The sequence below is a fragment of the Camelina sativa genome, chromosome 9 (genome assembly GCF_030686135.1).
Source record: "Camelina sativa cultivar CO46 ecotype springtype chromosome 9, ASM3068613v1".
NCBI lineage: Eukaryota > Viridiplantae > Streptophyta > Magnoliopsida > Brassicales > Brassicaceae > Camelina > Camelina sativa.
Genome location: NC_141888.1, coordinates 30,354,494 through 30,375,154, shown reverse-complemented (window position 1 = coordinate 30,375,154; position 20,661 = coordinate 30,354,494). Strand labels below are relative to the sequence as shown.

At 37.3% G+C, this 20,661-nt stretch overlaps 5 protein-coding genes, 1 long non-coding RNA gene and 1 pseudogene across 8 annotated transcripts; 5 read left to right on the top strand and 2 right to left on the bottom strand.

Moving 5' to 3' along the window:
* The first annotated feature begins 2,498 nt into the window (after window positions 1-2,498).
* Window positions 2,499-5,746, top strand: LOC104711991 (protein NRT1/ PTR FAMILY 8.1). The gene is given in 6 exon segments (XM_010428781.3): window positions 2,499-2,787; window positions 3,185-3,294; window positions 3,760-3,977; window positions 4,072-4,625; window positions 4,706-5,064; window positions 5,067-5,746. Coding segments are annotated over 5 exon segments (1,710 nt in total). The 5' UTR covers window positions 2,499-2,787; window positions 3,185-3,188; the 3' UTR covers window positions 5,540-5,746.
* LOC104715645 (F-box protein SKIP22 pseudogene) lies at window positions 5,676-7,330 on the top strand (annotated as a pseudogene).
* A 411-nt stretch (window positions 7,331-7,741) lies between these two features.
* LOC104711990 (ataxin-3 homolog) lies at window positions 7,742-9,621 on the top strand. The gene is made up of 2 exons (XM_010428780.3): window positions 7,742-8,156; window positions 8,854-9,621. Exons 1-2 carry the CDS (start codon window positions 7,902-7,904, stop codon window positions 9,445-9,447), a joined length of 849 nt encoding a protein of 282 aa, XP_010427082.2. The 5' UTR covers window positions 7,742-7,901; the 3' UTR covers window positions 9,448-9,621.
* Window positions 9,622-9,886: 265 nt separating this feature from the next.
* Window positions 9,887-10,504, bottom strand: LOC147938991 (uncharacterized). The gene is made up of 2 exons (XR_015566042.1): window positions 10,366-10,504; window positions 9,887-10,261 (listed from the first exon to the last, which is right to left on the bottom strand). It is a non-coding gene; the product is annotated as an uncharacterized LOC147938991 (long non-coding RNA).
* LOC104711988 (reticulon-like protein B12) lies at window positions 10,027-11,280 on the top strand. 2 transcript variants are annotated; one of them, XM_010428777.2, is made up of 4 exons: window positions 10,027-10,310; window positions 10,409-10,583; window positions 10,664-10,854; window positions 10,950-11,280. In XM_010428777.2, the coding sequence occupies exons 1-4, from the start codon at window positions 10,241-10,243 to the stop codon at window positions 11,099-11,101; spliced, it is 588 nt and encodes a 195-aa protein (XP_010427079.1). In that variant the 5' UTR covers window positions 10,027-10,240; the 3' UTR covers window positions 11,102-11,280. The 2 variants fall into 2 exon arrangements, with proteins under 2 accessions (XP_010427079.1, XP_010427078.1); XM_010428776.2 differs by having other exon boundaries at window positions 10,403-10,583.
* Window positions 11,183-13,765, bottom strand: LOC104711989 (mitochondrial uncoupling protein 1). The gene is made up of 9 exons (XM_010428779.3): window positions 13,431-13,765; window positions 12,669-12,884; window positions 12,484-12,562; window positions 12,257-12,390; window positions 12,068-12,166; window positions 11,876-11,980; window positions 11,714-11,791; window positions 11,535-11,621; window positions 11,183-11,448 (listed from the first exon to the last, which is right to left on the bottom strand). Exons 1-9 carry the CDS (start codon window positions 13,506-13,508, stop codon window positions 11,404-11,406), a joined length of 921 nt encoding a protein of 306 aa, XP_010427081.1. The 5' UTR covers window positions 13,509-13,765; the 3' UTR covers window positions 11,183-11,403.
* Window positions 13,766-14,267: 502 nt separating this feature from the next.
* On the top strand, window positions 14,268-18,506 carry LOC104711987 (O-fucosyltransferase 28). 2 transcript variants are annotated; one of them, XM_087464915.1, is made up of 9 exons: window positions 14,448-15,219; window positions 15,965-16,017; window positions 16,150-16,222; window positions 16,309-16,379; window positions 16,482-16,570; window positions 16,668-16,800; window positions 16,927-17,159; window positions 17,243-17,719; window positions 17,802-18,506. In XM_087464915.1, exons 4-9 carry the CDS (start codon window positions 16,368-16,370, stop codon window positions 18,064-18,066), a joined length of 1,209 nt encoding a protein of 402 aa, XP_087321041.1. In that variant the 5' UTR covers window positions 14,448-15,219; window positions 15,965-16,017; window positions 16,150-16,222; window positions 16,309-16,367; the 3' UTR covers window positions 18,067-18,506. The 2 variants fall into 2 exon arrangements, with proteins under 2 accessions (XP_087321040.1, XP_087321041.1); XM_087464914.1 differs by lacking the exon at window positions 15,965-16,017 and having other exon boundaries at window positions 14,268-15,219.
* The last annotated feature ends 2,155 nt before the right edge of the window (window positions 18,507-20,661 follow it).

Here is a 20,661-nt window from a genome sequence, read left to right as displayed (position 1 = left end):
GAAAGAGAACGTGAAGAAGGGCATATTCGCTTATGTAACGATTATTTTATTGAAGATGCAGTATACTCTGCTCAAACATTTTGATGCCGTTTTAGAATGAACAAGGGCTTGTTCATGCGTATTGTTGAACGACTCTCCACTGAAATTCCATTTTTTCAACAAAGGCAAGTTGCTACCGGAAGGTTCGGTCTCTCGGCACTACAAAAGACTACAGCAGCAATTCGTATGATAGCATATGGTTGTCCGGCTGATGCGCTTGACGAATACCTCCGGCTTGCTCCAAGCACGGCACTTTCATGCTTGAAACACTTTGCTGAAGGAATCAATGATTTATTTGGAGATGAGTATCTAAGGAGACCCACACCGGAAGATCTGCAACGACTACTCGATATTGGAGAGTTACGGGGATTTCCCGGGATGATAGGAAGCATCGACTGTATGCATTGGGAGTGGAAGAATTGTCCGACCGCATGGAAAGGTCAATATACACGTGGGTCTGGAAAGCCAACAATTGTTTTAGAGGCGGTAGCTTCACAAGATCTTTGGATATGGCATGCATTTTTTTGGAGCTCCAGGTACATTAAACGATATCAATGTTCTTGATCGCTCACCTGTTTTTGATGATATATTACACGGTCAAGCTCCTAAAGTGAAATATAGTGTCAACGGTCACGAGTATCATATGGCTTACTATCTCACAGATGGTATTTATCCACAATAGGCTACTTTTATCCAATCTATTCCTAGTCCACAAGATCAGAAAGCATCCTTATTTGCTACATATCAAGAGTTTGTACGTAAAGATGTCGAGCGTGCTTTTGGAGTATTGCAAGCTCGATTTGCCATAGTCAGAAACCCCGCTCTTTTTTTGGATAAGGCAAAAATTGGGAAGATAATGAGAGCGTGTATCATACTGCACAATATGATAGTAGAAGACGAACGAGATGGATACACTCAGTTTGATGTGTCAGAATTCGAACAAGGAGAATCAAACAGAACTTCACAAGTGGATTTCACATACTCTACGGATACACCTTCAAACCTCACCAATATGATGATCGTTCGAAATGATATTCGTGATAAAAAAAATACATCGACGATTGAAAGCTGATTTGGTCGAGAATATGTGGCAAAAATTTGGCACAAGTCAAGATTATAATTAATTGTTTTTGTAATCTGTTTTTTTAATATGCTTTTATATCATGTAACTTTAAATTTTATGAAATAAAATAATTTTATGTTTTAAAAAATGTTTAAAATTTTAAACAAACCAAATTGTACTTAACATATTATGATTTTGAAAAAAAAAAAAAAATTTAAAAACCCAAAATTAGTATCTACCATTGGAGCATACCATTTTACAGTTTTTAAAAAAGTTTTTAACTTCATTATTTCTAAATATTATAATTAAAAACATACTTAAGTACCCTTTTTTATTATCTACCATTGTACATGCTCTTATAGAAGTACATAAATAAATAACAGCTAATCATTTGGATCAAACAGTTCAAGTCAACAAATCGTCGTAGATAATAGGATCCAACTATGTCAACTGTATCGATTCACATGCATTTTTTAAGTTATATACGTCCTTGGTGATTCTTTTTGATCAACGGTTATTTTAATGCAACTGTCAATTTACATCTCTTTTATTTCAGCGAAAGCAAATCAAAACACCATTAGCTTCCAAATAATCACTACCGTAGTTTTCAGAACTATCAACTGAAGCCTTACTTTTTTACTCATTTAAAAAAGAAAAAAATGCCACTGATTCCTTTTAGAAAAATGTTTTCAATCTAGGGAGTTGGGATTTGGATATATATATCAAACAGTTTTGAGACCGGACCACCAAAGTGTAAATTGAGTTGAGTTATGGGTTTTGACCTGTCAGCTGTCAGCATGTCATATATATTATTTATATATTTTTGGTTAAAAAGTTAAATAGAATAAGAACAAATAATGAAATAAACCATGCATTAATTTTCTACTCTCTATATGACAATTACATGTGTAAACATTTAATAACTGCATATAACAAAATCAACATTAATTTTCTTTATTTATATAAAATCATTTAAAAGTTATAAACAGTAAATTATAAACGCAAAAAATCTGTGTGAATATTGGCGTAGTTTAAATAAAATTTCACCAAAAGTTTGTCTATAGAAAAAGAGTTTTTGGTAAGCCTATACTCTTCTTTTTTTTTTTGGTCAGGGAAAAGCTGAACTCAAGAACTCAAGATAAACTATTAAAGATATTCACGATTACGAAGTATGAACACAATATTTAAAGAAGAAATCCAAATTTTCATGAATTTGATGACTAACCTTTTGTGTTTTCACACCTTGGTCCTTTCTTGTTTTTAGTATGAGAAGACAATTATTACGTCCACTATAAAAGTTTGGTGGAGAGAAGAAATCTTTCGATATGTGTTAAAAATTTTCTACCACATCCTTCGATATGTGTCTATTTATACTTATAGAGTCAAAAAACAAAACAATTAAATAAATGTGACAAAGCTAAATTGGCTCTAACTGAAAACTACAAAACTTAAGAGGCGTTAAATTGAAATTATCGAAATAAAAGTGAACAACGCTACGCTCCTTTTTTATTTTTATTGGATATAAAATACAGAGCTTCCTTTTTATAAGCTTCATACTCATTACACCGACGACAAGTGCCGTGTTATTCCTCGGCAACTCTTTTTCTCTTTAAATCTATCCGATAAAATCTCTTCTCGTCTGCCATCTCTGCCACCGTCACTATCGACTTCTGTCTCGGACAAAGGTTTGTCTTTTTTTTTTTTTCTTGAATCTTGTTTATACTCTTGTTCTTTTCTTTGTGTGACTCTTTTTTTTTTTTTTTTTTTTTTTTTTTTTTTTTTTTTTTTAACTGTTATGTTCATTACACCCCGTTAAGCTCATCTGGATGTTACAGAGCATGAAACTATTTATTCAGACCATGAATAAAAAGTACTTGCTTCATCTTCATAATCTACTAGTTTCATGTATTGACCAAATCTAGAAATCTTAGCTGCTGCTCAAACCTCAAGTATTGAGCTTTAGTTAAAGGGATCTTTAGGTGTGTCTTTGGTTGTTATATCTTTCAAATGGATCTTTAGGTGTGTGTTTGGTTGTTACATCTTTGTTGAAAAAGCTAGTAATTTTTAATTATTTATATATAGGAATATGGACGAAAAAGATGTGTATACGGAAGATGGAACTGTTGATATTCACAAAAATCCTGCAAACAAGGAGAAAACTGGAAATTGGAAAGCTTGCCGCTTCATCCTCGGTAACCTTCTTATCGTTTCACCAACCTTCCTTCTTTATCATTATAGCCTTATACTCTTATAGGAGGATCAGGACCAGCTGAAGCAAATGACCTCAGGTCCCATGTTTTTATGATGCCCACTCACAAACAATATTTATAGAGAGATTTCAATAATTAAAGTAATGATTAAAAAGTGGGTTCTATACTTCTATATACGATAAAGAAAAGGGAATTGAATGATAGAGAGAATAAATTTTAAAATTATATTGGAAAATGTTCGAGTTTGGTGGGTGATAGTTACTACTGTACTACTAGATCACTATGGACAAAAATGAAAATAAAAAAGAGTTCAAACCTTAAAATCTACTGTGTGTTTATTTTATTATTATCTAAATAAAGTCCCAAATTTATTTATTTATATTGTTATACATATATAGAAGATTGATCAGTTTTTTTTGTTGTTGTGTTCGTTAAAATCTTGTGTAGGAAACGAGTGCTGTGAAAGATTGGCTTACTATGGCATGGGTACTAACCTTGTGAATTATCTTGAGAGTCGTCTTAATCAAGGCAATGCTACGGCTGCAAATAACGTCACGAACTGGTCTGGAACATGTTATATAACTCCTTTGATTGGAGCCTTTCTAGCTGATGCTTACCTTGGACGATATTGGACTATTGCAATCTTTGTTTTCATCTATGTCTCCGTGAGTTTTACTTTGCTCTGTTTTTAACTAGATTCGGTTGATTAAAATGTGAATCTTTTGGTGGAAGTAACACGTTTGTTTTTTTCTCTTTCAGGGTATGACTCTTTTGACATTATCAGCATCAGTTCCTGGACTTAAACCAGGTAACTGCGATGGCAATACATGTCATCCGAATTCGGGTCAGACGGCTGTTTTCTTTGTCGCGCTTTACATGATTGCGCTTGGAACAGGCGGTATAAAGCCGTGTGTTTCGTCTTTTGGAGCTGATCAGTTTGATGAGAATGATGAGGCTGAGAAGGTCAAGAAGAGCTCATTCTTTAACTGGTTCTACTTCTCCATCAATGTTGGAGCACTCATTGCTGCGACAGTTCTTGTCTGGATACAAATGAACGTTGGTTGGGGATGGGGTTTCGGTGTTCCAACAGTCGCAATGGTCATTGCGGTTTGCTTTTTCTTCTTGGGAAGCCGTTTCTACAGGCTTCAGAGACCTGGAGGGAGTCCTCTTACACGGATCTTTCAGGTTATAGTTGCGGCTTTTCGGAAGATACGTGTTAAGGTTCCAGAGGATAAGTCTCTGCTCTTCGAAACGGCTGATGATGAGAGTAAAATCAAAGGTAGCAGGAAACTCGTGCACACTGATAACTTAAAGTAAGAAACAAAACTTTAACAATTCTAAAGTTTGAATCTTTAACTCTGTTTTCTAATCAAAGTCTTGAATATTATCTCAGTTTTTTCGACAAAGCAGCGGTTGAGAGTCAATCTGATAGCATCAAAGACGGGGAAGTGAATCCGTGGAGACTTTGTTCTGTTACTCAAGTTGAAGAACTCAAGTCCATAATCACACTTCTTCCAGTTTGGGCCTCGGGGATAGTGTTCGCCACAGTGTACAGCCAAATGAACACAATGTTTGTCTTACAAGGAAACACTTTGGACCAACACATGGGACCAAACTTTGAAATCCCATCAGCTTCACTCTCACTCTTCGACACGGTCAGTGTACTATTCTGGACTCCTGTATACGACCAGTTCATTGTCCCGTTCGCAAGAAAGTTCACACGCCATGACCGAGGCTTCACTCAGCTTCAGCGTATGGTATAGGTCTTGTGATCTCAATCTTTGCCATGATCACAGCAGGAGTACTTGAGGTCGTGAGGCTTGATTACGTCAAAAGTCACAATGCATATGACGAGAAACAGATCCCTATGTCCATATTCTGGCAGGTCCCGCAGTATCTACTTATCGGTTGTGCAGAAGTTTTCACCTTTATAGGACAACTTGAGTTTTTCTACGATCAGGCTCCTGATGCCATGAGAAGTCTTTGCTCTGCTTTGTCATTGACCACGGTTGCGTTAGGGAACTACTTAAGCACAGTTCTTGTGACGGTTGTGATGAAGGTAACGAAGAAGAACGGTAAACCGGGTTGGATACCGGATAACTTGAACCGAGGCCATCTTGATTACTATTTCTACTTGCTGGCAACTCTAAGTTTCCTCAACTTCTTAGTGTACCTCTGGATTTCAAAACGCTACAAGTACAAGAAAGCTGTAGGTCGAGCACATTGATGAAGGAACTGGTGTCAAAGAGATTTGGAGTCAACAGTGTTTGTTAAGGTATGGTTTGAAAGTGTTTCGCTTGTAAATGTTATATATGTGGTCTAGTTGTTGGTGATTTAGGTTGGTTTTGTTTTTTGGTTTTGCTATGCTTATGTATTTTGAATACTTATATGTAAAATGCTTCTTTGATTAAGTAAAAAGATTGGGACGTAGCAATATCTAATTATATGAAAATGATAAAAAATGAAAAAATTTGATGCCTAAGATCTCCAGCTAAGGATCAATATATCAGCGCTTTCTCCGTTGATCTGTTACCTCATCGTAAGGACGAGCTCTTCGCACCATCGCCGGAGGATACTCTCCGATCTCTTAAAGTAACATCTCCGGTGATCTTATTTACTACTCTCTCTATCATTCTACTTTTGTTGCATCTGTTCAGGATCTATCGAATTAGTTTGTTCCGAATCAGGTGAGGCACATCGAACCCTAGATCGAATTAAGTTGTACCGTACAACATAGTGAACCATTCTTCCTGAAAAAATATATTGATGGAGAAATGTGGTGATACTAGGGTTGTAAATTGGTCTGTCCATAACCAAATGGGCATGTCCATTTGGACACATACAATTTATGGTCATTTATGTGTCAAGACCCAAATACACCCACATCCAAATATGTCCAAACCAAATAGGACCATGACCAATTGGTCTGTCCATTGGTTGCAGATTGAAGCAAAATTCATAATCTCATAAACTCATAATTATAAAGCTAAAGGTTTATAAACTCATAATTATAAAGCTAAAGATTTATAAATTCATAATACACTCATAATACACTCATAATACACTTATAATACTCATAAATACACGAAGAAAGAGAGAAGCGGCGAGAAAAAAAAAAAATGGGCTAATTTTTTAGGATTATTGGACAGCCCACGTCCAAACTAGTTTAGACCATATATAAATGGGCTAAATTGGTTTTAGGCCCATTTGACCGTTTTAAATTTGGTAATAACCAAAACTAGTCCAAATTAATTTGGACCGGACAGCCCATGGTTTTAGAGACCAATTGACATCTCTAGGTGATACCAGTAAGTTAACTACGTTGGCAATGTCAATGTCAGTTCATGCGTTTATGTTAGAATCTGGATTTGTATTGTTCAATCCTGGCTCTGATAAGTTTAGCTTTTCAAAGGAGTTACCTTCAGTATCCTTAAGGTATACGCTTCCTGAGCTAGTTACTTCTAAGGATACCAATACAATCGAGTACGTTACTGTGAAGTTTCAGAGCTTAGGTTATATGGTTGTAGTGTACGGAATTCTAAGTGGGACTAGTCTGCATAGGATTGTTCTTGATAAGCGTGTGTTTGTGCCTATGAAGCCTGACAAAGAAGGAGGCTCTTCGAGGATCTACCACGAGGTATCCAAGTTCTGGAGAATGGTAAAATATGGTCTTGTGATCCCCTTGTTGATTGGTCTAAGCGATAAAGCTCCACCATGTTTGATGCGCTTACCAAGAGAGCTAAAGCTGAAGATACTAGAATATCTTCCTGGAGCAAGTCTTGCAAAGTTGGCTTGCCTTTGTACAGAGTTACGGTATCTGACATCAGACGATGACTTGTGGAAACAGAAATGGTTGAAAGAAGCTAAGAATGTTGTTGTGATCACTCGATCCGGTATTACAGTTACTTGGAAGGAAAAATTTGCTGCTTTTTGGAGGAAACACCAAGGAGAAAGGTTAAGGTGCATTAGATGGGAACAGATTTTTAGTCCCAGATGGAATCATGGAAGACGCCACTAGTAAACACATACATGCTAAGTGGTCAAGTTGAATTTTGATGAAGGTTGGAGAATTAGGTGTATATGTCTGGCAAATAAATTGCTTGATTGGAAGCTAGCATGTTTGATCTTTGAACTCTTGTTCTTGTCCTTGCTATTATTGATAACTCTTTTATGACCTTTTTGTTTAAAGCTTTTTGACCACCTCTTAGCTAACAAATGAATGATTTTGAGATTGTCAGAAACAATTGTGTTCAGAAACAATCGAGAGTAATCCCTTCAGCAAAATATCGAGAAACCTAACTTGGGAAGCAAGTAAAACCTAAACTTAGGATTATAGATATTGGGCCTATATTGAAAACAGTTTCGGGCCTGTGTCATCCTTTGTTTCAATTTTTTCCTTATTTAAATATTTTTTTAAGGGTTAAAAAGTTTGTAACTTTGCGATCTCTCTCTCCTCTCATTACTTCATCTTCTTCTTCATCGCTTCGTTATCAAATCACTTTGAGACTTTCGCATCGCTGCAATATTTTTATATTTCACCACAACCGAATCTTTTTAAGTCTTTTTGTTTTCAAAATCTTTGATCGACAATGGAACGAACGAGCAACGGAGGGATGTTGTATCACGAGGTACAAGAGTCGAATCTGTGCGCCGTACACTGCGTCAACACGGTGTTGCAGGGACCTTTCTTCTCCGAATTCGATTTGGCTGCCGTCGCCGCAGATCTTGATAGGAAGGAGCGTCAGGTTATGCTTGAAGGCGCCGCGGTCGGTGGGTTTTCGTCCGGCGATTTCTACTCTGAGGTGTCGCATAATGTTTCCCTCGGTGGCGATTTTAGTATCCAGGTAACACGAATCGCGATTTCTTGATTTCGTGTTTTCTTTCTTTTATGTAAATTCAAAATCCCCGAGTCGTATCCAACATTTAGAAATTGCAAGCTCTCTTTCTCTTGTTATTGTTGTGTTCTTGTAAGTTTAGGCGTAATTAGGGTTTCGAATTTTACAGTTCATTAGGTTGCTGGGTAAGACTAAAGTGGAAACCTTTTGAATGGTTATATTCGTTTTTTGAAGTTTAAGGTACCAATTGAATATATGAACGTTTAGTGCTAATGATCGATTCAAGTAGTATTGAGATTAGTAAATGGTGAATTATGCGTCTTTTTACTGAGTTGAACACATTTGGCGAATCATTAGCTTCTTTGTACAAACATTTTTATGCTGAGAGATGGAGGAACTTTAGAAGGTGTCTGTTGGATTTGTTAGGTATTATCTGTAGTTTCCTGGCTTTAAAACTAATTTGTAGCTAAGTCTGTTGCCACACAAGTCAATTTTGCTTGCAAACTTCTTATTGCACTGAGTAGAGATTCACATCCCAATCATAATTCATAAGCATCTAAAGTAAAAGCGCTATTAATGGTTGTGTTGAAGTTGGATGAGGTAAAACATTCCAAACATGTGCATCTAGGTTGTGCAAACTGCAAAGTATATGTATCTTCTCTATGCATATTATTTTCACTGAGGAAGCTTCTGGTTTGATTGACAGGTCTTGCAAAAAGCTTTGGAAGTGTGGGATTTACAAGTGATTCCACTCAATTGTCCAGATGCAGAGCCTGCGCAGATAGACCCTGAGCTTGAAAGCGCCTTTATCTGCCACTTGCATGACCATTGGTTTTGCATAAGGAAAGTGAATGGAGAATGGTATAACTTTGACAGCCTCCTCGCTGCCCCGCAACATTTATCAAAGTTCTACCTCTCTGCGTTTCTCGACTCTCTCAAAGGCTCAGGATGGAGTATCTTCATAGTGAAAGGAAACTTCCCACAGGAATGTCCCATGTCCTCTTCATCTGAAGCCTCCAACAGTTTCGGGCAGTGGCTTTCTCCTGAAGATGCAGAGAGGATAATAAAGAACACGAGCTCAGTACAAGGTTCGTCTGCCAGTAGCAACAGAAGTAATGCCAATGTAGATCAACAAAGACAAAATCAGGCATTGTCACGTGAGGAAGTGCAGGCTTTTTCAGAGATGGAAGATGATGACTTGAAGGCAGCAATTGCAGCGAGTTTGCTTGATGCTTCTGCGGCTGGGGCCAATCTCGGCGCTATAGGGACTTCTCAAAAGGAAACTGAGGAAAAAAAGTAGCCAGAGGAAATAGAGAACAAGACTTATTGATGGAGGTGGGGAATATTCACATTTGTTTCTTTGTTTTGGTTTTGTTATCAATAGTTTATCAACAACAGTTTACACTTTACATACAGAACAGAGAAAAAAAAATACCTTACTTCTAAAGAAACCAAAGAATAAATGGTTTGTGAATTTTTTTTTGTTTGATTTCTTTTTGGTAAATCCCAAGCCAATCTTACATTCTGACAACCTTAGATTCAGAATAAATTTTTTCACCTTTTGGAATTTACAACTGAAAATGAAAAAACAGTCTTAAATTGTTTTATGATTACTATATGTAAATTCCAAAAGGTAGTCCAATTTATAAAAGATTCTGCAAATATAAAGGGAATGGTGTAAATTTCATTCATCTAGTCCAACTTTTTACAGTTTGAAAAAACCTCTGGACTAAGAAGAAGGATAACACTTTTAGGCTGGAAATAATAATACATCGAGAGGCCAACAAACACCTTCTTCTACTTTTATCTTAACAGAGCATAGCCTTTGAATTATTGAATTAATTCTATATATATATTCAAAGTTGATGGCTTTGATGATGATGGTGATGACCCAACTTTAGTCTCTTCACACTTTTTTTTTTACTTTCTCTGCTAGTGACACATCAGGTTCATTCGATTTGAGGCTTTAGGATTTTCTGGTACATGATGATGATCTGTTTCTGACATTCAGAGCAAAATCTAAAATATCTGGGTAACTTTTTGGGATCTGAGATCATCTGAATCCAAGTTTTGCTGATCTTTCTTCTTCTCAAATGGGTTCTTCTTCGGACAAGCTGTTTAACAGAGAGAGAACAATACATGAGATTCTGGGAGGGAACATTGGTAAAGTGAATCTAGATTCCTATCATCATTAATGGTAAAGTGATCTCTTCTTTACCTCTAAGTAACATGTTATGAAAATGAATCTGCTGCAGTTGCAGATGTGATGCTGTGGAGGAAGAAGAATGTGAGTGTTGGTATAGTTACAGTGACGATAGCTTCATGGATGGTGTTCGAGGCATTTGCTTACACCATCTTCACTCTTCTTTCAAGTGTTCTTCTTCTCTTGCTCTCTATTCTCTTCCTCTGGTCCAAATCTGCTTCTATTCTCAACAGGTAAATTTAAAATATTATAAGTTTTATCACTTGTAATTAATATACTACATTTCTAAATTCGGTTTCCTTTGGCTCTTCAGGCCATCACCGCCACTTGCCATGGCAGAAGAAGCTTCGATATGGTTACGCATCCATGTGAACAAACTACTCCAAGTTTCGTATGACATTGCAATGGGAAGGGACTCAGAGTTGTATATCAAAGTAGCAATCTCTCTGTTTCTCATCTCATTGATCGGAAGCCTCATGGATTTTCAGACACTTTGCCACACCAGTAAGTAAATATTTTAAATCTCTTATAATATTATTACTTGGAATGGTTTGAGCTGGAGATTCATTTTGCGGTGGTGTTCTTGGCTATATTGGCAGGCGTTTTGGTGGTTTTGACGGTTCCAGCTTTCTATGAGAGATATGAAGATTACATTGATGGATCTGTTATGTTTATCTGCAACAAAGCTAAAGAGCTTTACCTCAGATTCGAGATATTGGCTTTTCCTCCAGAAAATAAGAAACTGTGCTGAGATGCTGTTACCTCGTTCTTCTTCAAGAGTTTCTTCTTTTGTCTATTTTTGATTTCTCAGTTTTGTGGAACTGGAAAGAAAGGGAGAAAAATGTATTGTTTTGTTATTAAATGTTGGAATGGTACAGCCAAAAAATATGAGCAATCCACGGAAATTTTATTTCACAGTTTTCAAGTAAAGTTGACTCTCTCTCTATTCCGAGAACAATATTAGACCAAGTTCTGGCCTCTCTCAATCACCGAAATTAAGAAAAGAAAAAAAACGATGTAGCTCTTATTCTCTCTGCTTAAAACTTTTGTGTCTCAGTTTCTTTTTGACGAATCGAGTTCCCTGACATACTTCTTTGCCTGGATTGAAGTATTAAAGAACCGGTATTAGAAGATGAGCGTGATTGATTTAGATTTGATACAGTAAAAGTTACATTAGTTGTTACCTGTTCGAGGGTCAAAAACATGATGACGTTCCATGAACCAAGGCGTCCAAAGTTGGGGATGAAACCCTTGTAGAATGCCATAGGACCCTGTAGAGCAAAACTCAAGAGTAAGAAACATTTTCTGGGGATATCTTTATAACAATAACCTACGGAGAGGGATCAGAAGCAGAGTTTCTTACATCGCTCTTCAGAGTTTTGATGAAGCAGTCAATAGTGCCTTTGTAAGCACCAGAGTCTCCCATCATTCTTGACTTAACCTGCCACACAACAAGATTTCATGAAGACAATCAGGAATCGTAGCGAACAAACTCAAGGTTCAGTGTCATGTGTAGATATCGTACCACATCAACAGGAGAGCCAATGCAGACAGCAAAGAATCCTGCCCCCAGTCCAGATAGAATATGTGTGACAACGTTGTCAGTGAAACCCGGAATCTTCAAGATTGTCTGAACGAAAGAAAAAACAGGATTGTTGGTTAAAATATCAGGATCCTTCAGTGAGAGAAGTGAGACAGAGAATAATTTGTTTCATACCTCTTTCACTTGATCGTAACTCGCTAATTCAGCAGCATTGATAATTGCATTTCTTGCTACGTTAGGCCCAAGACCAGTCCAAAGAGCTCGGACTCCTTCCTGTCAGAGCCAGATTAATAAGAATATAAGATATGAAGCATACTTGAAGCAACTTATTCCCAATCTCAACTTCCAAGGCAGGATAATTACCTGTCTCACAATTGTTGAATACGCATTCATCGCTCCAGAATACCGTCTTGGCGCACCTGCAGCTAGTTTTCCTTCAGCCTGAAGCCTAACTTTCACAAGATCAGTGGGATTTGCGACCATGATACCCAGTGCACCTGAGAGTTAGACAACAACAACAACAACATCAGCCAAGTTAAGTGATAAAGAAGGAAACTTAAATCCTGGGTTTCTTCTACCGCTGTGCTAACCTGTTGTCAAACCAGCAAGAATTTTTTTGCTCAATGGAACATCACCCACAAAGTCTTTTCCAACATACAAGTTTTTCACCTGCGGAGAATAAAATTGGTTAACGTCTTTTGAGTAATAACTACGAAGACACTGAGTTTAAGCATGTTTTATAGAGCATTGAAAGAAGTAGAAATTTGTAACCCACCGGCTCATACATTCCAATCCTAAGACCACCAAAGAGGCATTGACGATGCAAGCCAGGTACAACACCTTTCCATAGTGAACGTAAACCTTCTTCCCTAGCAATGGTACCAACAGTTCCCAACAATCCACGATATTTAGGCAGAGTAACATCTCCAGCAAGAGCAGACTTTTGGAGCTGAAGCCTAACTTTAGCAGTGTCCAACGGAATTGTGCATATCTAGGTGGTGAAAATAACAAAGTCAATACCAAACGGTGCAACACAGAAGATAAGGTTTGTTCTGAGAGTAATTAACATTATATAGTTGCGTTGCAATAACAAATACTACAGTGCTCTAATGAATTCAACTCTTAAGTCTCATCATATTCATGTTTCGCAAAATCATATCCCAAGCGTAACTTAACACTGCAATACAAACGCCTAAAACTCAATTACGGTCACAGATCTGACCGATTAAACTGTACACAACGAGCTCCTGAAAAATATGTATATTCCGACTGCAGAGATCAATCAAATCATTCTCCATTGAAGCAAAAGCACGTAATCGATTCTCAAGCTATACGATGAGACAAGAAAGATTTAAGATCAATCTGATCGGAACCTGGGAAATTTTCTAACGAAATTCGAAATACATTTCCGCGTAAAACTGGATCGCGACACACAGTTCTTGAAGTTTAACGATACAATCGAAGCATATATACTCAGCGAAAAGAAGAAAATCAAAAGTAAAAAGAGAAGGAGAAATCGAGGGAATCCGGCAATTACCTCGCCGACGCAAGCAGCGAAGGCACTGCAAGCGAAAATTTTGGGCAAGGGAAGGTCGGATTTGCTATCAGCTACCATTTTCTTTCGATCGTGAGAAAACGCGAAATCAGGAGGCGGAGGAGGCTAGGGTTACGAAATCGAAGAACAGAGAGGATCTTGGGAAGAGTGACGAGGAAGGAGGACGATTACGGCTACGCAACTTGGGCCTCTCTCTCTCTCTCTCGACTGTTTCTGTTAGTCTCTCTCTCTGCTCTGCTATGAAAAGGCAAAGAAAAAATAAATATTATGGGCGCTTTCACTTGTAATTTATACACACGTGTGTGACCTGTTTTGATAATAAAATCTCATCCATCCATCCATTAATAATTTCACTGTGTTATTATTTTGATTCCAAAAGTCAAATCAGTGACACATCGCCACGGTTTTATCGAATTTTTTTAATTTATTACTTGTGATTTTATTCTTCTTTTTTCTTTTGTATCCGTAATCTGATTCGTTCACTTCGAATTATCCAAATTGTTATAATCTGAATGGTTAAGAGAAGTAATTTGGTACAAAGTTGATTAATCCACCAATCTCTTTGATGGCTTTTGTAGCACTGGCAGTGAAGGTGTGCGCCCTTCTTCTATAGCATCTTCGTCACGATGAAGACTTGCCTTATAACTTTCTTATATCAATGTAGTTTCACTCTTCTTATACTAATAAAGTTTCATTATTAACAAAAGTACATAACATATGCTTAACTATTATCTCTCTTTGTTTGACAAAAAAAAAAAAACTATTATCTCTCTTTAACTAAGAACACGTTTAATCACTCTTCTTCGTATATTGTTTACTCTAATATCCAAAATTTATTTGAAGAGAGATGTGCTACAAACGTGATGAACTCCAGAAATGTATCCATACATTAAAAAAATGTAAACCAGTAAAATGAAAAAACTATAGTTTAAAAAAAATAAAAATAATTACAACAGTCACGTACATACATACATATACACACTGGCGAATATATAAAATAAAATCTGAAGAAGAAGAAATAAAAAAAAAAAACTCTCAGCTTCGTCGTCCCCTCCTTTCACGGTGACGGTGAAGACAAACCAGAACATGGTCAACTAGTCCCCCCTCCCTCCAAAAACTCAACCTCTTCTCTCTCTCTCTTCTTTCTCTCTCTTTCCCTTTTTCTGATCTTGAAATTTCCTTTTTCTTTACCGGCGACGATATGTCAGTCGCCGGAGCGATTAACCCCGTACCTGTTGCACCCACGACTCGCCGCCGTGTCGCCGATTCTCTAGACGTAATCTCCGAACGACCCACGAATCCATCCGATTTCTGCAATACAGTTAACTTACCCGTCGTTGGATCAACGGATTTAGACGGAGGAGGAGACGCGAGTGGCCAAGACTCGTCACCATCTTCCGAGAACTCTTCTTCATCTACTGGATCTCATTACCATCACGATCACCATCACCGATTCTACAATCACCCGGCGATTCGTTACCTGAGAAGATTCTGGATTCCGTTTGTTGGTGGATCGACGGTTGTGACTGGGCAAGGGTTTAGATCGGGGAGAAACGTGGGTCGTCGGATCTTGGGTTTACTCATGGTGCTCGTTGTTGCGTCTGTGTTCCTTAGGGTCTACCTTATGGGTGGTGTACGCGTTGTTGATCACGCTCGTTTGAATGAGTTTGTCGTCGTTAGAACGCTTCGTGATGATTTGTCTATGGCTCAACGTGAAGTTGCCGAGAACCATGCTTCTTCTCAGCCAATGCGGCTTCTCGAAAAGCTTCCCGTGAGTTTTTTTTTTTTATCCTCTTTGTCTCTTTACATTAAACATTTAGGGATTTTGAAAATTCAATCTTTGTGAACAATTGAGGAATACTCAAAATCTGCAATTGTTGTTTACTTAATTAGATACTACTAGTACTTAGGATCAATACTCTGTTTTTGCTTTTTTTTTGTGTTTGTTCCTGCTGACTTGTTTGAGGGTTTTGTTGAATAGTTATCTAGAAAATATCTGAAATTGTTCTGTTTGCATTAGTGTCCCCTATTGGGAACTAGTGGGGTGGGTGATAAGTTGAATTCTCAGAACAACTTTAATGATTGCCCAATTGAATTATCATTGAGCAATTATGATAGCTCTTTTTTTTTGACAATCAGGATCTCGGTGGTGTTGCTATATTCTGAAATTCTTTTGTATTGGAACTTTACTTTTTTGATTTTGGATTTGAGACCTTGACGAGCAATAATAGTCACTGGATTTAGGCGGCTTTGATGTGTGGATCATACTTTCCTACAATATCAGTTGACCTTAGTTTCTGCATATTTTATAGACTTGAAATGGAAAATCTTTAATCGTTTAGTTCTTTAGGTTCTGCAATATTTAATCTTGAAGTTCCAAAACAATCCAAGTTTATATTGGTTGACATCTCATTGCTGTTGACTAGATGTAACCCTTGTGTGGTTTTAATCTGTGTTAGTGTCTAATCTGTTTTGTTGAGTTAATTGTAACTTGCCTTAAATTCATTAAGTAACAGATTTAAAGTACGAGAAGTTCTCTGTGATCAGTGTAATCGGAGGTCTTTTACAGGTTTTGATGATTAACTAATTCTTTATCATTTCCTCTGTTTTAGCAATGTTAGGAAGATTAAATCTTTCTGTTTGACTTCATTTCCGAGGATCTTGGTCATGGATCTTATCATTTTGTTGTCTCTTTTCATAGATTCCGGAAATTTGGCAGAAACCTGAAAGCGGAAATTATCGCCAATGTGTGGCACGTCCTAAGAACTATACAAGTATGTTGCTATCTTAAAATCCTAGTCTTTCTTTAATTGAGTTTGCAGTTCTGAATTTTCAGTATTTGGTGTATGTCTTTGTCTAGGACTGCACCGCCAAACCAATGGGTATCTTTTAGTACACGCAAATGGAGGATTGAATCAGATGAGAACTGGGGTGAGTTTACTTCTTAAGTTTAGTACGGGGGTATTAATCTCTGGTTTCTCCATGGTAAACTGTTTTGTTTTACCATTATTTGTTGGTTTTGACCATATGCAGATATGTGACATGGTTGCTGTTGCCAAGATTATGAATGCAACTCTTGTTCTTCCTCTTCTTGACCATGAATCTTTCTGGACTGACCCGAGGTCTTGTCCTTAGATCTTGGAAATCTTTTTGACCTGATACCACAAGATATTTACAAGAAACTAAGCCAAATGCCAATAAATATTATTTTGTCTGCAGCACGTTCAAAGATATTTTTGACTGGAGAAACTTCATGAACGTACTTAAACACGATGTTGACATTGTTGAGTACTTGCCTCCTCAGTATGCCGCCATGAAGCCTCTTCTCAAGGCCCCTGTTTCTTGGTCGAAGGTCCGTGACTTATTAATATTAGTGAGGTTTCTTGGTTAACTTTCAGAGTTTTATCTCTTCTCCTATATGGATGTAAGGGATTTCCACCATGAGAAGTAAATTCTTAAATTCACAACTGATATACAGGCTAGTTACTACAGAAGCGAAATGCTGCCACTGTTGAAACGTCACAAGGTGTTAAAGTTCACGCTTACTGACTCACGGCTTGCTAACAATGGCTTGCCACCATCAATCCAGCGACTGAGATGTCGTGCTAATTACCAGGCACTGCTATACACCAAGGAGATCGAGGAGCTAGGAAAGATTTTGGTTAACCGGTTAAGAAACAACAGTGAGCCGTATATCGCTCTGCATTTGAGGTAAATCCTACATTTCTTTTATCATAAACAAGGGAAATAATTTGGATCTTAGTTTTTGTATCAAATGGATTTTGGATTTGCAGATATGAGAAGGACATGCTTGCCTTTACAGGATGCAACCACAATCTTACAACTGAGGAAGCTGAAGAGCTGAGAATCATGAGGTACAGTGTCAAACATTGGAAGGAGAAAGAGATTGATAGCCAAGAGAGACGTATTCAAGGGGGATGTCCAATGTCTCCGCGGGAAGCAGCTATATTTCTAAAGGCAATGGGTTATCCGTCCTCCACAACTGTATATATAGTTGCTGGTGAAATCTATGGAAGCAAGAGTATGGATGCTTTCCGTGCAGAGTACCCAAATGTATACTCCCATTCAACTCTTGCGACTGAAGAAGAGTTAGAGCCTTTCAGTCAATACCAGAACCGCCTTGCTGCATTGGACTACATTGTGGCCCTTGAAAGTGATGTTTTTGTGTACACATATGATGGGAATATGGCTAAGGCGGTACAAGGGCACAGAAGGTTTGAAGGTTTTAGGAAGTCCATAAATCCAGACAGGTATGGTAACATGGAATGAAGCTTTTCATTTTGGAGATTATGTAGCTTCTTTATCACTGATTTGTTCTTGTGATTATTTCAGGCTGAATTTTGTTAGACTGATAGATCATTTTGATGAGGGTGCCATATCTTGGGAAGAGTTTTCTTCAGAGGTTAAGAGATTGAACAAAGACAGAATTGGAGCGGCATATGCGAGACTGTCTGCTGCACTTCCCAGGCTAGAGGAGAACTTCTATGCGAACCCACAACCCGATTGCATCTGTAACAAGTCTCATCCGGAGAAGCTCTGGAAAAAATCAGGTCTAAGAACAGATTCAAAGAGTTGGAAGAAGAGTGCCTTACGATAGCAGCGATACAGTAATCAAATACAGTGGAGATTCCGAGGCCAAAGAATACTGCAGTGGATACATAGAACAATTTGCTTTGAGTTTATAGCCTTCTTGTACAATATAGGAAACAGAAGTAACCCGAGTTTTTGGAAGATTCAGACAGCTTGTAGAATCGATTCACACCGTACAGGATGAGCGTCAAGACTTGCGTCAGCTAGAGGAATTTTGTGACCCCGCACCTGAGTTAGAACAAAAGACAGATCATGGGGAAACAGTTGTTCTTCCTCATTATTTTACATGGTTGTTATCAGTGACCTCAAAATTTGATTGTGACCTCAAAATTTGATTGTACATTGGATTACAATTTGCATCAGTATACATCTCACACACGGCTTACAACGTTTTGTATAAACGCTGAGTTCGTGATATTATATTATATCACATAGATGGAACATAAACCTGCTCTCTTTTGTTTCGCTTTCAGTAGGGAAAACTCTAACTGCACCAATTGCCCACTGCGGCTGCAAACCTGAGTTCTCGCCCCAACCCATCTTGGTACTTAAACATCTCAGGACAAGTTGTTAGCATTTTAATTATCCCTGCAAACAACAGCATCACCTGAACAGGTGAAAAGAGTCGCACGCACATCTTCTGTTACAACCACAACTCCATCAAAAGTAAGAGTATAGTAACGAAGCAGAAGTGTTCCATCAGTCACAATTAATAGCTTCAGCTCGTCCTGCCACAATGGCTTGATTTCCTCTAGTGTGTGTAAATAGTCTCTTATGTTTTTTCGTCTGATCAAAATCCTCAGCAAAGTATTGTGGTGTGTAGCTTCTTCTCATCTTGTAATAATCTTCATCAAGTAGAAACTTAAGCTCTTGATGTGAAACTTCAATGATGTTTGCTTCATTCTGTGCTTTCTTGAGCAACAATTTCCTAGTCTCATTGCGCCATATCCATACTGGTGATGGGAGATTCAATACAAATATTTTGGACCACTGCATTGCCTTTAAAAGAGTTGATTGCATTAGAAGACATGCAAAAGTAAATAAAACAAAAAGGCTTGAAAACCAAGCTGAGGTGCTCTGTTTCATGATCCAAATCACATATGAACAAGAAACCAGTCATTTGCAGTAAAATTTATGCTCAAGAAAGAGATTTCCATAAGATTAATGAGGTAGACATACAGGTATCTTAATGTTGTTTTATATTGGCAGGCATATATCAATTGTTCGAAAGAGATGATGCATAAGCTATCACACCAGAAGCGGTTGAGAATGTGAAAGCCACGCAAGTCTGGAAACCAAACAAAACTTGTTAATTACTCCTACTGTTTATTTTTACTTGTCATTATAGAGTTAATTTTTTGTTTCATACTGTATTACTTTTTGTTTTGTATTTACATGTAATTTATGAATCAAATTTTTCAGTTTTACCTCTAATTTTTAGCTTTAATTACTTGTATTAAATGAAATAATGTATTAAATGAAAATAATGTATTAAATGAGAGATAAAATAAAACATTTAATTGTTTTTTAGTATGACTGAAATTATTGTCTAGAAGGACAAGTAATATAAAATGGAGGGAGTAGTAGGTTTTGCTTCTTTTTCTCATTTGCTCTCCTTTAATTTGTGTTCGCTCATAAGTATTTATTTTTGTGTCAACTAAATTTTCGTTTGCCTCGATTAGATCTCTTTTAGTTTTAGTGCTATAATAAGCTTTAACTTTCTGAACCTGTACTCAAAAATATTGGACAGCGAGAGATTTATTTAATTTTTATATAGTTCCTCTGTTTCAAAATATTAGATGTTTTAGCTGAAACACGCATATTGAAAATAATTACTTTTTAAAAAGTTTAACTAATCATAAACAATACTGCATAATATAAAATATGAAATTAATATAAAAGTTGTATGAAAATTTGAAAACATCTGATATTGTAAAACAAAGATATTTTTCTAAACATCATATATTATGAAACTGAGGGAGTATATATGTATTATTACGCTTCTATGTTTAATTAGACCCAACCGGTGGCATTTGCTTTATGAAACATGTTTCCAGAATAGGTTTTTTTTTTTTTTTTTGTTAAAAGGCATTCAATATAAAAGCATGAAGAAATACAAAGTTTAACAGAGCCAGAGGCCCAACGTTGGAAGCCCAACAATTAAATTAAGAGCTATTACAGAACCCACTTAGTTTGAAAGAAACCAAAGTTGAAACAGAGTGAACCAAACTCGAACCAGCTAGTTAGGAGAGAACCAAAGAAACGGTTGAGACAATAACCAATTCAAACCACTTTGCTTGGCCATCATCAATGAACGGTGATGAATCACTTTCGGGGAAGGCACAAAGACACATCTGCAATTAGGGTTGTTAGGTGAGAGCCTTAGAGAGTAGATCCAGCGAACCAAAGGAGCAGAAGATTTGCTGTTAAGGACGGGTTGGAAGCACGGAAGCTTAGTGCTCTGTTCCGCACTAGAGAGTCAATTTGTTTGAGAAGGAGATCCGCTGACTTGAAGGAGTTCTGGTGTAGCCGATGGTTTCTTTCAGTCCAGATAAAGTAGATCGCGGCTTGCCAAGCGATGAGGAGTAGTTTCTTTGCTGCA

Coding starts and splice junctions, on each gene's coding strand:
- LOC104711987 (XM_087464914.1), top strand. CDS start 14,650: ATGTCAGTCGCCGGAGCGATTAACCCCGTACCTGTTGCACCCACGACT. Junction 15,220..16,149: donor GGCTTCTCGAAAAGCTTCCC/GTGAGTTTTTTT, acceptor CTCTTTTCATAG/ATTCCGGAAATTTGGCAGAA. Junction 16,380..16,481: donor TGAATCAGATGAGAACTGGG/GTGAGTTTACTT, acceptor GACCATATGCAG/ATATGTGACATGGTTGCTGT.
- LOC104711990 (XM_010428780.3), top strand. CDS start 7,902: ATGGAACGAACGAGCAACGGAGGGATGTTGTATCACGAGGTACAAGAG. Junction 8,157..8,853: donor GTGGCGATTTTAGTATCCAG/GTAACACGAATC, acceptor TTTGATTGACAG/GTCTTGCAAAAAGCTTTGGA.
- LOC104711989 (XM_010428779.3), bottom strand. CDS start 13,508: ATGGTAGCTGATAGCAAATCCGACCTTCCCTTGCCCAAAATTTTCGCT. Junction 12,167..12,256: donor ATTCAACAATTGTGAGACAG/GTAATTATCCTG, acceptor TGGCTCTGACAG/GAAGGAGTCCGAGCTCTTTG. Junction 11,792..11,875: donor TTGGCTCTCCTGTTGATGTG/GTACGATATCTA, acceptor GTTGTGTGGCAG/GTTAAGTCAAGAATGATGGG.
- LOC104711988 (XM_010428776.2), top strand. CDS start 10,241: ATGGGTTCTTCTTCGGACAAGCTGTTTAACAGAGAGAGAACAATACAT. Junction 10,584..10,663: donor TCTGCTTCTATTCTCAACAG/GTAAATTTAAAA, acceptor TTGGCTCTTCAG/GCCATCACCGCCACTTGCCA. Junction 10,855..10,949: donor TCAGACACTTTGCCACACCA/GTAAGTAAATAT, acceptor CTATATTGGCAG/GCGTTTTGGTGGTTTTGACG.